The 14,249-nt window shown below is 43.0% G+C and overlaps 1 protein-coding gene across 1 annotated transcript in view; it reads left to right on the forward strand.

Moving 5' to 3' along the window:
* Positions 1–13,568: 13,568 nt before the first annotated feature.
* ST6GALNAC5 (ST6 N-acetylgalactosaminide alpha-2,6-sialyltransferase 5) overlaps positions 13,569–14,249 on the forward strand; it is a 188,935-nt gene continuing 188,254 nt past the window's right edge. Inside the window, exon 1 of the mRNA XM_066372210.1 lies at positions 13,569–13,782. Within this exon, the coding sequence (XP_066228307.1) occupies positions 13,768–13,782 (15 nt within the window). The 5' untranslated portion in view covers positions 13,569–13,767. The remainder of the gene's footprint in view (positions 13,783–14,249) is intronic.

The following is a 14,249-nucleotide window of genomic DNA, read 5'->3' on the forward strand; positions in this document are numbered from 1 at the left end:
GCAAAGAGGCAGGGGAAAACCATTTCTCACGGCAGCATGCGAAGGAACAGAAAAATGGCCCCTCACAGTGGCAGACAGGCAATCCCCAATCTGCTCTCTGCCCAAGAAGCTGTAGCCTTACATAGACTATGTGTATGTGGCACCGCCATGTGCTCACACACTAATCATGCAAAGTGCAAGCAAGCAAGCCTAACAAGCTGTTTTCCCAACAATCCACCCCTTTAGGGTTGCTTGCCTCACAATCTACGTGACAGGTATCTTCCACTATGGTCCTTGTGTGAGGAGTGAAGTATATTACATCACAAAAACAGACAGACTATAGCAACAGAATTGCAAAAGTAGGGCTATACCAAAATGACAGTAATTACAAGGGTGCCCTTCACAATGTCTCCCTGAGCACTCTGCCCAGGGAGTTAACTGGAGGCCCACCTCTAGTCCCCTACTACATAATAGGTGGGAGGGCCTGTATAGTCCAGCACTATGTCCATTTGTAACACCAGTGGCTGAGGCCAAGGAGGTCCACGTGGACTCAGGCAGAGGGTAAAGGAACTGTGGAGCCAGATAGTGTAGGGTCATTCCCATTTAATAGATTCTCACAATGGTGGAAGAGCACTCAGGCAAGGAAAAACCACTCCTCGTGGCAGCAGGTAAACGAACAGCAAAATGGCCACTCGCAGTGGAAAGCAAGCAATTCGCAAGTGAAAACCACCCATAGCCTTACATAAAGTAGCACACGTGGCTCTGCCACATGCTCACACAGTAATCATGTAAAGTACAAGCACGCAAGCCTAACATAACTGTTTTCCCAACACCACTGAAGCCATAAAGTGTCCTTGATGCATATCTAAAACTGGGTGAGAGTATCTTCCCAGTACAGGAAACTTCCACAGGTGCTGTGGCCCCTTCATCAGGATCCTTCATACTGTCCTCAAGCAGCATGTTCATTCAGCAAGAAAGCCAGTGCCCCCCTCTTATCATGGTTCATTACACAAATCAATGATCAGTCCACGATAGCCCAGCTATCTGCACAAATCACCCAAGATGAAGGTCAATTACAGGCAACTAGCCATACAGCTCCTTGATAATGGACCTTAGCACCTTTCCATAAGCATTCCATCCATTGCCACAAGCCCTATCCAAAACACTTAGAGGTTACATAGACATCAAGCTCACAGGGCCTGGTGGGATCAAACACATTCAAGACCTATGCTCTCTTAGCTGCCAAAATAAAATAAAATAAATAAAATAAAATAATAAAATAAAATAACACCTATTATGTTCTAAGGCCAACACCTGCTACACATTAGAAGGGGACCAATGTGTTGCCAATTTCACATGGGGCTTCTGGCCCCTAGCCCATCTCTGTTAGGCAGGTCCCTTGGCCTTTTCCCTATTCAAACTAGAACAACTGGTCTTGGAATCTTCTTTTCCCACAACTGTCTCCATCTATAATTCTGCAACTATGCAACCCAAATGCCAGCCATTTTCTTGGGAGCTGTTGAGGCTGCCTGCTTTCCCCACTTTTTTAAAGGCTAGGACTTCTGTTCCGGTTCAGGTTGCCACCAAAGCTCTAAAAGGATTTTATTAGACCTGCCATTTAATTTCTCTCTATCTGCCCCAGGCTGCAATCAAATCTACCCACATCTGTGTTCAGGTAACCTTTACAGGTCTGTTTCTCTTGTTTTGGGAAGTACAGCACAGGCAGTAGCCTGCACCGCCTTATGGCTTCATACTGCCTCCAGCTCCCCCAAATCTGCCACCATCTGTATAACTGTGTAACCCATTGATTGGCTGTCCCACATAGGGAATCAAGATAGCCACTAGTGATCCAAAATGGACTGACAGGACGCTAGAGAGAACAAGGTTTCTTATCCCTGCCGTAAACATTTTCTCATCTGGCTCACAGGACCTCAGGTTGAAAGCAGTATTCCTCATACCCAGTTTCCAGAGGACCTGCTGCAGCTCAGTATCTGACTGCCACTGACACTGCTACAGGCAAATCTCCAGCAGTTTGCCAAACCGTATGAATGGAAGCCATCATCCATTCTGATAGGGTATGGTTTCCTGGGTTGTCATGGCAGTTCTGAAGATGCTGCCTCAAGGAGGAGTGTGTGGTAATGGTGGCCAATTTCTCCATCTCTGTTCCAGAGAACATGATGCCAGCCACTCTTATGTCCCATAGCCACAGCAACCAGTCTGTCAGGGACTCTGTGGATTTCTGCTGAATTTCACCCCCAACTCTATCAGCTCTGCCTAGGTGTAGGGCTTGACCACAGAGTGCTCCACTACCTGGGGAGGAGGCTTTAGCTGCCCTTGAGAGACTCTTTGTTGCTGAGTTTTTACCTTCTGGGTGATCTCCAGCTGGGCTTTGAGTCTGCCAATGGCAGTTTCAGGCCAAATCTCCTCCTTCTCAGAAGACTTGTAAATATTTGCTACTGCCGACTCAGAGCCTCTCTGCTGGCATAAATGCAGTTCCTTCTTCCACAACCACTTTGGCTCTTGAGGCTGCTGGCTCCTGGCTGGAAGCTGAAACTCAAGTTCTTGAGCCCACAGTTGTTTCTCAGATAGCTGTAACTGCCAGCATTCTGCTTCTACGGAAAATTGCAGCTCTAGGACCTGTATTTCTTTCTCAAGCAACCATTTGAGTTTCAGGCACCACTAGTGCTCAGCCTGCATTTCACACTGCAGCTCTTGAAAATGGTTGGCCTCCTTCTCTAGCACTCATTCTAGGTCAAGCCACTGTCTGTGCTCAGTCTGCAGATCATCCTGGAGCTTTGACTGTGCACAGTCTCTTGGAAAGAGCTATTGATTTCTGCTTGTAGGACTGTAAAAAACAACCAGCCCACAGTCCCAAAAAGTAGAGCACAGGGAACCATCTTCTGGAGAACAACAGCCCCTCCTCTATCCCACTCTTCAAGGGTGTTGGTGGCTCCATAAAAGTCTGAGCCAAATTGTGCCAACTACACTAGATGTAATGCCAGTGGCCAAGGCCAAGCAGGTCTACGTTGGATTTGAGCAGATGATAGAGGAACTGCAAAGCCAGTTATTAGCTATTTATTAGAGTCTAAAAACAGTAGGTGAGCAAAAAGGCAGGGGACTACCACTTCTCATGGCAGCATAATGGCCACTTGCAGTGGTGAGCAGGCAATCCACAATCTTCCCTCCACCCAAGCAGCTGTAGCCTTACATGGGCTATACACATATGGCCCTGCCACGTGCTTATGCACTAATCATGCAAAGTGCAAGTGAGCAAGCCTAACACAGCTATTTTCCCAACAATATAATTTTTAAATGTAGCCAGATTTATTCACACTATTTTGTATGGGGGGGGGGGGGGGAAATCACTGCTTTGTACTTATAAACCCTCTTCTGCATAGTTAGGATTTGGCCCACTTTACCCATTGTAACAAAATAACTGCTGTAATGCCAGTTGTCAAGGCCAGCCATGTTCACATTGAATTCAGACAGACGGTAGAGAAACTATGGAGTTGGAAAGCGTTGAACCATTCCCACTTATTGGAGGCTCACATAGACAAGCAAGTGAATAAGCAAAGGAAAACTGCTTTTTGCAATGGGGGGCAAGGAATCGGGAAAACTGCCCCTCACAGTGGCAGCTAAGGTAATCAGGAAACCGCACCTTGCCGTTTTAGGAGAGAGATCTGGGAGAATCACCACCAAGGGAAAGCACCCATAGCTTTCATAGAGACGCGCATGTGGCTTTCTGCCACATGCTCATGCACTAATCATGCAAAATACTTGCAGCTGGGAAATGAGCGAGCAAGCCTAACACAGCTGTTTTCCTCACAATTGCCTAAGAATTTCTAGAATTCATTTAACCAACAATTCTCTGGCAGAAGCTTTTATCTCTCACCTGGATTTCCACAATGGTCTCCTAGATGTTCTCTGTGGTACCAGTGATTCCCCCACAAACCCATCCGTCTCACTGTCTCCAGGGATATCCACAAAGAAAGTAACCCTGACCAGATCACTCCCAGCCCAAACAGCACCATTGTGTACATTTTAAGAGGTTTTTGTTAATGATAATACTTTGCTTCTACCTAATGGAAAATTGTTATAATATTCTGATATCTGTAGAGCAAGACACTTGCTGGTCATTTTTAAGAAAGCCAACAAAATAAATATGCAGATCTGCAGTGTGGATGATGACTGAGGTACACATGGATGCGAATCCTTGTGCACTGCACCACCTGCATGACTGCAGAACCAGCCCGGTTCTAACAACTCCCTGCCTCACCCACACCTTCCTTGTCTGCTTATAGCATGTACCATGAGGTCCCATGCCTCTATGCCTTTGTTTATTTTGCTGCCCTCTCTTCTTGGGGACACTGGCCTTCTCCCAGTCTCTTTCTAGTGACCCGTTAAAACCACTTGACCATTTCCCCTTTACCAGAATCACATCTGAACTACTCTCACAGTCACATGCCCTCCTTCTGTGTCCCCTCTAATGCTTTGTTTATTACTCAACTTTTACACTTAGCATATTTGGTTATAATTATCTGCTCATGGGTTTGTCTTCTGCTGTGTCTTACTCCTCTTTCCATCTCTAGAATCTAGCGGAGAGCTTGGCCTAGGGTCAGAGCATTCAGAAAGCCGTGAAGTGTAGAATGTGGAGAGTGTGAAAGAAGGCTCTGTAGTCAATCAGACCTGGTTGAAGTTTTGCTGTCACTTTCTCACACATGACCTTGGGCAAATGGCCTCACATCTCTACATCAGTTTCCTGGTTGGTAACATGGAGATGGCATCATTACAGATAAGTCACTGCCTATAATTAGCATAATGCCTGACAACAGGCTTGCCATACATTCTAATTATTATTTTTATTATAAGCTCAGTAAACATTTAAGGATGAATGTGCCTCCCTTTATACCACACAGGCAGTCTCCTATGAAAAACATACATTTTGTTTGATCCATCTGTATAATCAGAATGGTGGCAAACATATTACTCGCATACGTTAGTAGATTTTGTCTAAACAACCATTCTGCTAAAAAGGTTTTCCTATCTGCCTATTGAAATGAGGAAATGGAGAAGAGCAATCAGTAGCTGGTTCTTGGTCTCCGGAGAGCTGAGGGGCAGCAGCCAGGCCAAATCTGGTCTCTGTGACTCTAAGCTTCTGCTTTGATAGACGGGGGCTTCACTGTCCAGGTGCAGGTTCAGGAAACGGGGGGTGCTGGTGGACAGGAAGGGGTGTGAAGGAGGAATAGGATGTAGAGGAGCTTGTTGAAAGACTTGGCTGACCAACCATAAACACTGTGTTGTAAAGTAACCATTCCGCCGGGTTTATGTAGAAACACCAAGTCCAAATGAATTTTTAAGGAGTTTTATTAAAAGGAGGAGATTTATTAATATGCTGGCCACATATGACTAACTCGGGGCATATCTGACCCAAATTATGCCATCTAGAATATAGCCCTGAGGCAGGTTATATACCTTTGATTACACATAGGTTGGCAGGAAATGAGGTGAAGGGGAAGATGGCACAATCATTAGCAAGCTTATAACTTTCATCTATAGGATTTATAAAAAATATTTCTATATATTAAGACTTATAAGGTATGTCACTCCAATAAATTCAGTTAAAAATTAAAAAAAAACTTATAAGGTAACACAATAGCGAAAAATGTTGTTTTACATATTAAAAGACATTTCTAAATCTTTCAGTGTTCATCTGCTATCCCTTCGTGGGTCGTCAAACTTTTTATAAAAACCGCCCACTTTTGCAGTGCTGGTCAACCTGGTCCCTACCGCCCACTAGTGGGCGGTCCAGCTTTCATGGTGGGCCAATCGCAGCGCTGTTTGGTTGCGCGGTAGGGACCAGGTGACCAGCTCTGCAAAAGTGGGAGGTTTTTATAAAAAGTTTGAAGACCCCTGGTAGAGGCATATACCTTAACTATACGCCTTCAGGATGGGAGGTGGAGCCTACATGGCTCCAGGGGATAAGAGTTTGTGAATGGCCCATTGAAGAAAGAAAGAAAGGAGAAGGAAAAGCGCTAGCTTAATCTTTCTTCCCTTCCCCTGCACCTGGCTAGGTCTTTTTCCTCTTCCTCACAGGTGCGGGAGGAGGGAGGGAATCCAAGTTTCCTCTCCACTTCCACTCAAAACCCAGCACAAAACCTCTCTATTTACAACACAATGCTGTCATCCATCTTGTTGGTGCAAATCATATTTACAAAATCTTTCTGTATGCTTTGCCCAAATTATAAACTGCCCTTTAAGCTTCCTAGTAAAATGAGGTTTTCTACACAGTATGTCTCTGCAAGTCAGGAAACTTTCACATTCCTCTTCCTCCTAAAATATTAACTTTTGCAATTCTTTGGTACCTTACCACAACTGAATATCCAAAAAACAATTTCTGTGGTTAGTTCCAGTATTCCTATGAGGAGAGTCAGGAGATGAGATTAGAAGGGGATGGTCATGTGTACTTTTAAGATCTACTCTCTCAGTGTTGGGCAGATAAAATATATTATGCTCACTTTGTTAAAGATGGTGCTGCCCACGAGGAGGCCGTAGCCCAGGTGATATTGATGTGTGTCTCTGGGCAGGTAGAGTCCTTGTGGCCTGGGGCTTGGTTTTGGGATTAAGCCTTTCCCACCCGTTTTGGTGCGGGGCAGTGCAGTCCAATCATGCCTCAGAGAAGTGTCTGTATTAGAGACTTCCCTATTTTGTATATTGGATTAGAGGTTGTGAAGCTACAATATAAAGTGGGGGCAGAACAGGAGTTGGTTCTTGGTTCCTGGGATTAGCATGTGAGAGCAGAGAGAGTAGAGCCAGCAGCAGAAGGAGGCCACGTGGAGGAGGCCAGGAAAAGCAGCCAAGATGGCAGAGTGCTGAGTGAGATGGCAGTTTGTGTAGAGTTTATATCTGGGATAAGGAAGGAGATGGGGAACAGAGGTGAATAAGTCTGGTGAGCTAGAAACCTTTGATTCTAGGAAACTCGGATAAGTCAGTAGCTTTGTGAGCACTGAATGTGACTGGGTTTTGGAGCCCAGTGTGTGTTTTTACTTGCCCGCCGGGTGCAAGCTAGGATTAAAGACTATGGCCCACCAGTTTGTGGCTCCGTTGTTTCTTTACCGACTGTCCGAATCCAATGCGAACCTGCATGAGCCAGGCGGCTGCCGTGATGGTGGCCCTGGCCTTGGCTTCTGGCTTTACACTCAGCAACTTTCAAATATTCCACACAGTATTGTTAACTAGGCATCATGCTGTACATTACTTCCCCATGACTATTGCATTTTATAATTGGAAGTTTATACCTTTTGACTCCCTTCACCCATTTCTAACCATGTTAGTGCAGAATGTTAGCTAGACTTATTGTAGTAATTATGGACAAAAAGGGGCCCACATGCTAAACCTGTCAAGCTCAAGGGACACTTGCCTGGTGGCCTTGCAAACACAGAGACCTAAAGTAACCACACAGGACGGTCTGAAATGAGAACTTTCTAACTAAAAACAGTTAACTTTGGGTAGTCACATCCTAGAGAGGTATTTTTCTCTAACAAAAGTCAATGTTTACCTTAATTGAGGCTTTCTGTCATCTTTTGCATCTACAATAATGTACCTGATAACATACTTTTGAAATGTAAGGGCAATCTTCTCTTCCTGCCCCCTCAGGGTGCAAGCATCCCACCCAGAAGAAACTAACAAACCCCCTCATTGTTATTAAATATTATCATGTTAATTAACTTTGAACTCTCTTATGCCTGCCTATGTAAAAGAAGTTCCAGTATATACATTTTTACTTTTTATTCAGTCCCAAAGATCCCCCCACTTTGCTTTCTCCTGCCGCCCTAATCTATCACTAGTCATTTTCATGTAACTCCCTTATGTCTTTCCCTTTGATTCTCATGTATAAAATAAATGGTAAAACTGCCATTTTCCAGAGCACTTTCTCAATCCACTGAGACTGTTTCCTGGCAATTGTTGACAGTTTGGCTCAAATAAACTCATAAAAATTCTTACAAGTTTGGATGTTTCTTACATTGACATAATCATTCCCTAATATACACAAATACTGAATTATTATGCTATACCTGAAACTAATATAATGTTATATTATAATTTTATATGTCAATTATACTTTAATTTAAAAAATAAAAATAAGACAAAATGAAGGTCTGGAATATAAAATTTCAGGTTTCTGGGCTCACCTCGGAGAAAAATAAAAAGGAATGGTTGAATGCATAGTCTGGAAGAATTCTGGATAGTAACTTGATAGATATGTGTATTCCAAACTGCCCTCTTGATGTTCTGCTTATCTGTCAGACCTCACCCTTACTGGACTATCGCCCCTGAGACAGAGGAATTCCAAAAAGCTGACAAGCCGCCCCAAGGAGGGGCTCCGGACATACCAGGACTTTTAATTCAACACCCACATGCTCAAAGTCCCCCAAGGAGAAGCATACCGGACATACCAGGACTTTTGCCTCAGTATCCCCTCAGGCTCTCCCAAACACTATATAACTTGCCCTTAGTCTGTAACCAGTGCTCTTCTCCCCAGGAGAAGTGCCCAGCAGGGTTCCTTTCTTCCTTTCAATAAAGCCTGTTACCCTGGTCTTTGGAACTCCCATGGATTCCAACACCTACCTCAGGGGTCACATGGGGACTAAAGGAGCTAATACATGTAAAACTCAAACCAGTGTTGGCATATAAAAAGAACTGGATAAACGTTAGTGATTAATATTAATACCCTTAGTTATATGCGGGGCTTGTAGGATATAAACAGTAATAGAACATAGTTCCAGTTCTAGAAAATTTTTATCTGGAAGGAAAGATAAACAATAAATGAATATGCTCAGTACAATAATAGAATTTGAAAAGTGACAAATGACTAACTTGGAATGAAAAATCCACTCAAAATGATAATAATCAGCCACCTAAATCAAATCAAGTTCAAGGAGTCATTTCTGTTTTGTTTTACAATATTACCTTTATTATAATGATGCTTCCTATTCTTGGTAACATCTGAAATTTGGAGTGCCCAGGGCTCAAGCCTGTGTCTTCTTTTCGTGTGTGTCTTGGCTCATTCCTAGGTGACCTCATCTTTTCATGAACTGTCATGTCTCTAAGCCCAACATCATGCCTGAACTCTAAATACATGTGACATCTCATACTGAGTACACCCAAATCCAAGTTCTCCATTTTTAGTCCCCAAATAACAGCTCAATTCTCCCAGCTACCCATCCAAAAGCCTTGTGTTCACTTGCCTCCTTTCCTGTTCTCATATCTTCTACTCAATAATCAGCAAATCATGAAACCATCACTTCTAAAAGCATCATGTTTTCCTTCCACATTGACTATGATAATAACTTCCTTATGGGTCTCTCTGCTTCTTCTCTTGCTCCCCCCAAAGCTATTCCCAGCATAGCAGCCAGGTGATCTTTTCAAAACATCGAGAACTCACAACCTTCCAATGCTATAAATTTCAGATGGCTTCTTTCACACGGTCCTTTTCATGGCCTCTGAGGCCCTAGACTATCTGGCCCTGGACTGCCTCTCTGCCCTCCTCTTCTCCCAGTCTTCTCGCTCCCTCCATTGCAGCCACACTGACCTCCTTGCTGTCACTTCAGCATGCTAATTAAGCTCTTACCTCATGGCCTTTGCACATGCTGTTCCCTTTACCTAGAATTCCCTTTTTCTAGATAGCACCATTGCGCAACCCCTCACTTTATTCAAATTTCTGCTCAAATATCATTGTCCTAGTTTTAAAAAAGCACATATACTCCCACTCCAATCTCTAACTGTTTTACCTTGCTTTTTCCCCTAGAGCCTGACATTCTGTTTTATTGGTTTATCGACCTAACTGGAAATGTAAGCCTCATGGGGCAGAGTCCTTCTGCATTTTGGTCACATTTCCGTGGTTAGAATAGTGCCTGGCATACAATAAATGCTCAATGGATACTTGTTGGATGAATAACTGAGTTACTATTTTCTTAGCTATTGCAGAACTCCATGGTGCACAAAACATTCACAAACACAATATCCTCGTAAGCCTTTTAACAATTAGCAGGATAGGCTTTGTTGTATGCTTTTTAGAGGTAAGTTAAGAGTCTGCTTAACATTTTTTTAAGTCCTTTGCTAAAAGGTCATGCAGCTTTTGGTCACACAGGTCAAACCCTTGTCTTTTGCCTTCAAACCCAGTTTATTCATCACAATCAGAAAATATTATTAAAATAGTGAACAATCTGTTAGTACTCCTCTTGACACTTTATTTTTAGTATCGCAATTAATCTTAACACAGATGCTTTGAGATAGGTACTCTATGATTGCTGTATTACAGATAAGGGAACTAAGGCACAGGTAAGTCACTTACCCAAGATCACGGAGCTGGTAGGTGGTATAGGCAGAATCTGGGTCCTGTCAGCCTGACTCCAGAAACTTTTTCTCAACCAACCAGCTCACCAGGCACAGCCAGGAAGGAAAAAGAACTAAGTAAACTGCAGAGCACCAATGGACAACTATCGAATTAGTTCTAGGACTTTCTACGTATTAAGCTTTTTAGTTTTGCTGCATGTAGGAAAATATCTTTGTCTTTAATATCATAAGGTGAAAAGCATTTTTATCTCAAACGCAGTTGACATTATGTTGTTTTCTGCTTTTCATCTGTCTTTGAAACGTTTGAAACGTGTTTCTGAACTGAGAGATCACTTAGGAATTATGGGTAAGGCTCATGGTTTTCCAGCAGTTTGTCCCTCCGCGCTCTCTGCCAGTTTTGCGGTGACTTCCCGGCCATGTGCACAGGCTGACATTCCCTCTGAACCTCAGAGTCCTCCTCCTCCCTCCTCACCCTGCGTCATGCCTGTGTCATAAATTCTTACCTTTTGTTTAACACACGTCCTACATTGCAGAACACTCAAATGCTTTTCCTTTCCTTTCTTTTTTAAAATAGAAATCTGTTTGATTGAATGTGAAGATGCTAGAAGTAGAAATGTGGCAAAATTTTAGATGGTGTGAAATCCATCTCAGCAACCTGGATTTTGAAAAGCAAATTGTGATTTCCTGACTCACTTTGTATTGAACTGGACAAGTTAGATGAACTAAAAAAGCTTTATTGACTTGTCTACTTGCTCCCAAGTCAATCAAGTGTCTGGGAACGCTGTCTACTTCCTGCTCTTTCTGGCTGTTCAAATTATTAACTTTAACATGTGCAGAAAGTGGCACAAAGATAGGTGAATACCCTTAAAATATCAGTCCCCTCAGATCTTAAATAAGCAAGTACTCAAAAGTTGAAAAATAAACCAAGTGTTGTGATTGTTTCCTAGTTCTTTGAATCATACAGGTTTATAGCACTTATCTGCGAACAGACTGAGTTCCTGCCAGCTAGCATGCACTCTACTCATCTAGGTATCCCCAATACCTGCCACATAGTAGGGGCTCCCCAGAGTAGGTGCATAACATGGGAGATACTTGATAAATACATATTGAAACTCTAATACTGTCTTCCATTGCCCATTGCCTACCTGTGGACTTGAGCGCCACACACACACACACACACACACACACACACACGTGCTCATGGGCAGAGTGGTGGGCTCTTAGAGAAGAGTATCTATGTCCTATTCATCTCTGTATTCCCAAATAGAGAACCAGCAGATAGCAAGCAATCATTAAATGGTCGTTAAATTGAACAGCACGAGGACTTCAATGTGTGTTACTAGTGCTATCTGCCCTTCTGCCCCACCTTGTCTGTTTGGCTCTCAAACCAGAATGCCTAAAACCACTGCATCTATCTAATCCAATATTTGAAGGCCAGAGCTCTTAAAATTATTCAAATCAAGTTCGGAATTACATTTTAAAATTTACCCTGGCCATTTCATAAGTAGATTTAACAACTAGCAAACTGCTATCTCAGGAGGGGGAGAAAAGCATAAGCTTAATGAATTTGGTCAGACATACTGTGTAACAGATGTCCAATGTGCTGCCATGAGCTTAAATCATAAATATGATGGCTCTGTTTGGCATGGCAAAATATATTAAAAGTGTTTTATTGGTCATTGGGCAACTTGCTAGGTGGGAGGGGAATAATCCTGAAAAATGCCAGAGCTGAGTCTAGTAAGCATCTCAAAAAGAGCTCTGGAAAAACACAGATAATCTGCCCACAATGATTCATCAAGTTGGTCCTTTGATTCACTAATGTGAGTGTCAAGTGCAACCATACAGTAAGGAATTGTGTAGACCTGATAAAATTCTCCTCTGGCTGCTGCTTTTCCTGCCTTAACAACTGGTACTATTCATGGCCAAAGCACAAATTGAATAAATAGCTTCAAGGCTGGCAATGTTGGACAGTGTTTTGAATTTTTTGTTTTTCCTGTGAGGCTGAATCTTGTCTGTTTCTTTCCCCAAACGCATCACATTGATAGTCTCTGTTGCATCAATAACTTTAACTTTTTCTAATGCTAAATATGGAAGGATATCTCATAAGTTAAAAATAGTTCCCATTGTATCATCAGTCCAGCCATGGATTAGTGAAGATTAAAAAAGGATTGTAATGCCTTTTTTGGCCTTGAGAAAGCTCTTACTATGCCTATGGTTCACTTGGCTTGCTGATCATTTCCATCTTAATGTAATCTTTAACATTACACTGCTACAGGTGAGGTGTTAAGTAATATATTAATACAACTATATTCACTGAGTAATTTCACAAGAAATATGTTTCTAGCTAAATTAGACATTTAACAAATGCCATTTGTAATTCATTGGGGGCGGTCTCTTTTAAACAGGCTATTGGTGTAACATAAAAAAATAGTTTTTAAAATTTTAAATTGAAGTTTTGAATGTGAAATTGTGTACTCTACATGCAATAGACTAACACAAGCAGAGTGCCAAGGACCTTAGGAGTCTTATAAAATAAGCAGTTCTATCTCTAGGAGCCAGAAATCTTTTATTAAAATTAGGGAGATTCTACATGTCCAGTTAATCATGTGGATAAGATGTGCTGAATATTTTACACTTTAAAATCAGTTTGATGAACACTAAAGACCTCAGAGGCCTGAGAGCAACATAAATTGCAATATTTAAAACAAATAATCAATTAAATAACTTAGATAGAAATTATGGTACAAAGACTGCATGAGAATAACTGGATTTAAAAAGTAAAATTAAGGAAGAAGAGAATATGAGAAAGCTTACAATAAAAAAACTGAATTAATAAATAATTTTTTGGCAAAATTATTTTGTGATAAATATCCCCATCCTATGAACATAAATGCAAAAGCTAGCAATAGGGCTATTGACATTTTAGTGGATGACTTGTTTTTATCCAAATCACAAAACAAAATTTAGTTTGCAAATTTTCAAAGGGGAATCACACTCAGAATCCAGCTGGGTTCTCCTTTTTTATTTTTTTATTTGATGATTTCATAAAAGATAAATAAGCCCTCGAATCAAGAGGTGGGTGTACTGGCACGATTAACTCTCTCACCTCAGAAATTCCACTAGGCTGGAAAGAATATTTGGGGGCGGGAAAGGGGGGGGATGCAGAGGTCTTTAGGACCCAGCAGGCGGCGGCAGGAGGCAGTTGTGTAGATCACTGAGAGAATACGAGGGTCCGATTCAGTTTTAATTCTGTCTCTAATCTTTGCAACAGCGGCGCTTTCTGGGTCTCGTGTTTCCCCTGCCCACTTAGCTGCCACTGGCCGCCGGGCTAAAATCGGAGCCGCCTGCACCCCATCACCCATCATGGAAACCCTCCAAGAAAAAGTGGCCCCGGACGCATGTGCCTGAGGATTCCCCACAAAAGAGGTGTCCAAAATGAAGCCCCTGATGGTGAGTCATTTATTGCAACTCCTCTGGGCAGAAGCGGGGACCTCCGGGCGCAGCGTTCCCGGGGTGCTCGGGAGAGCTCCCGGGGCGCCTCAGCCAGCGCCGCGAGGTCGCCTGTTACAAAGGGATAACTTTCCACCTGCTCCGCGTCCCCTTGTGATTTCTCGGTTCTGCCTGGGTAGGAATCCCAGAGCCGGGATGAAACTAGGGTTGCCTCGGCTCTTGGATCTCGGCAGGAAGTCCGAGGAGCCAGCGGAGAGCTGCAGGGATAGGCGCATTGCTCGGGGGATGGGGGATGCCCCAAAGCTACCGCCTGGCAAGAACTAAGAGGGGCGAGGGAGAAGGACCTTTGTAGACTTTATCTTGGTTTCCTTGTCGGATTTCAAACTTGCAAGGATCGCCGAGATAGAGCCCCACGGGTCCCGAAAGGAGCAGGTGCAAGGGCTAGAGAATCCAGCAGGCGAGTTGGC

This window comes from Saccopteryx leptura, chromosome 3, assembly GCF_036850995.1.
Source record: "Saccopteryx leptura isolate mSacLep1 chromosome 3, mSacLep1_pri_phased_curated, whole genome shotgun sequence".
NCBI classification, from domain to species: domain Eukaryota; kingdom Metazoa; phylum Chordata; class Mammalia; order Chiroptera; family Emballonuridae; genus Saccopteryx; species Saccopteryx leptura.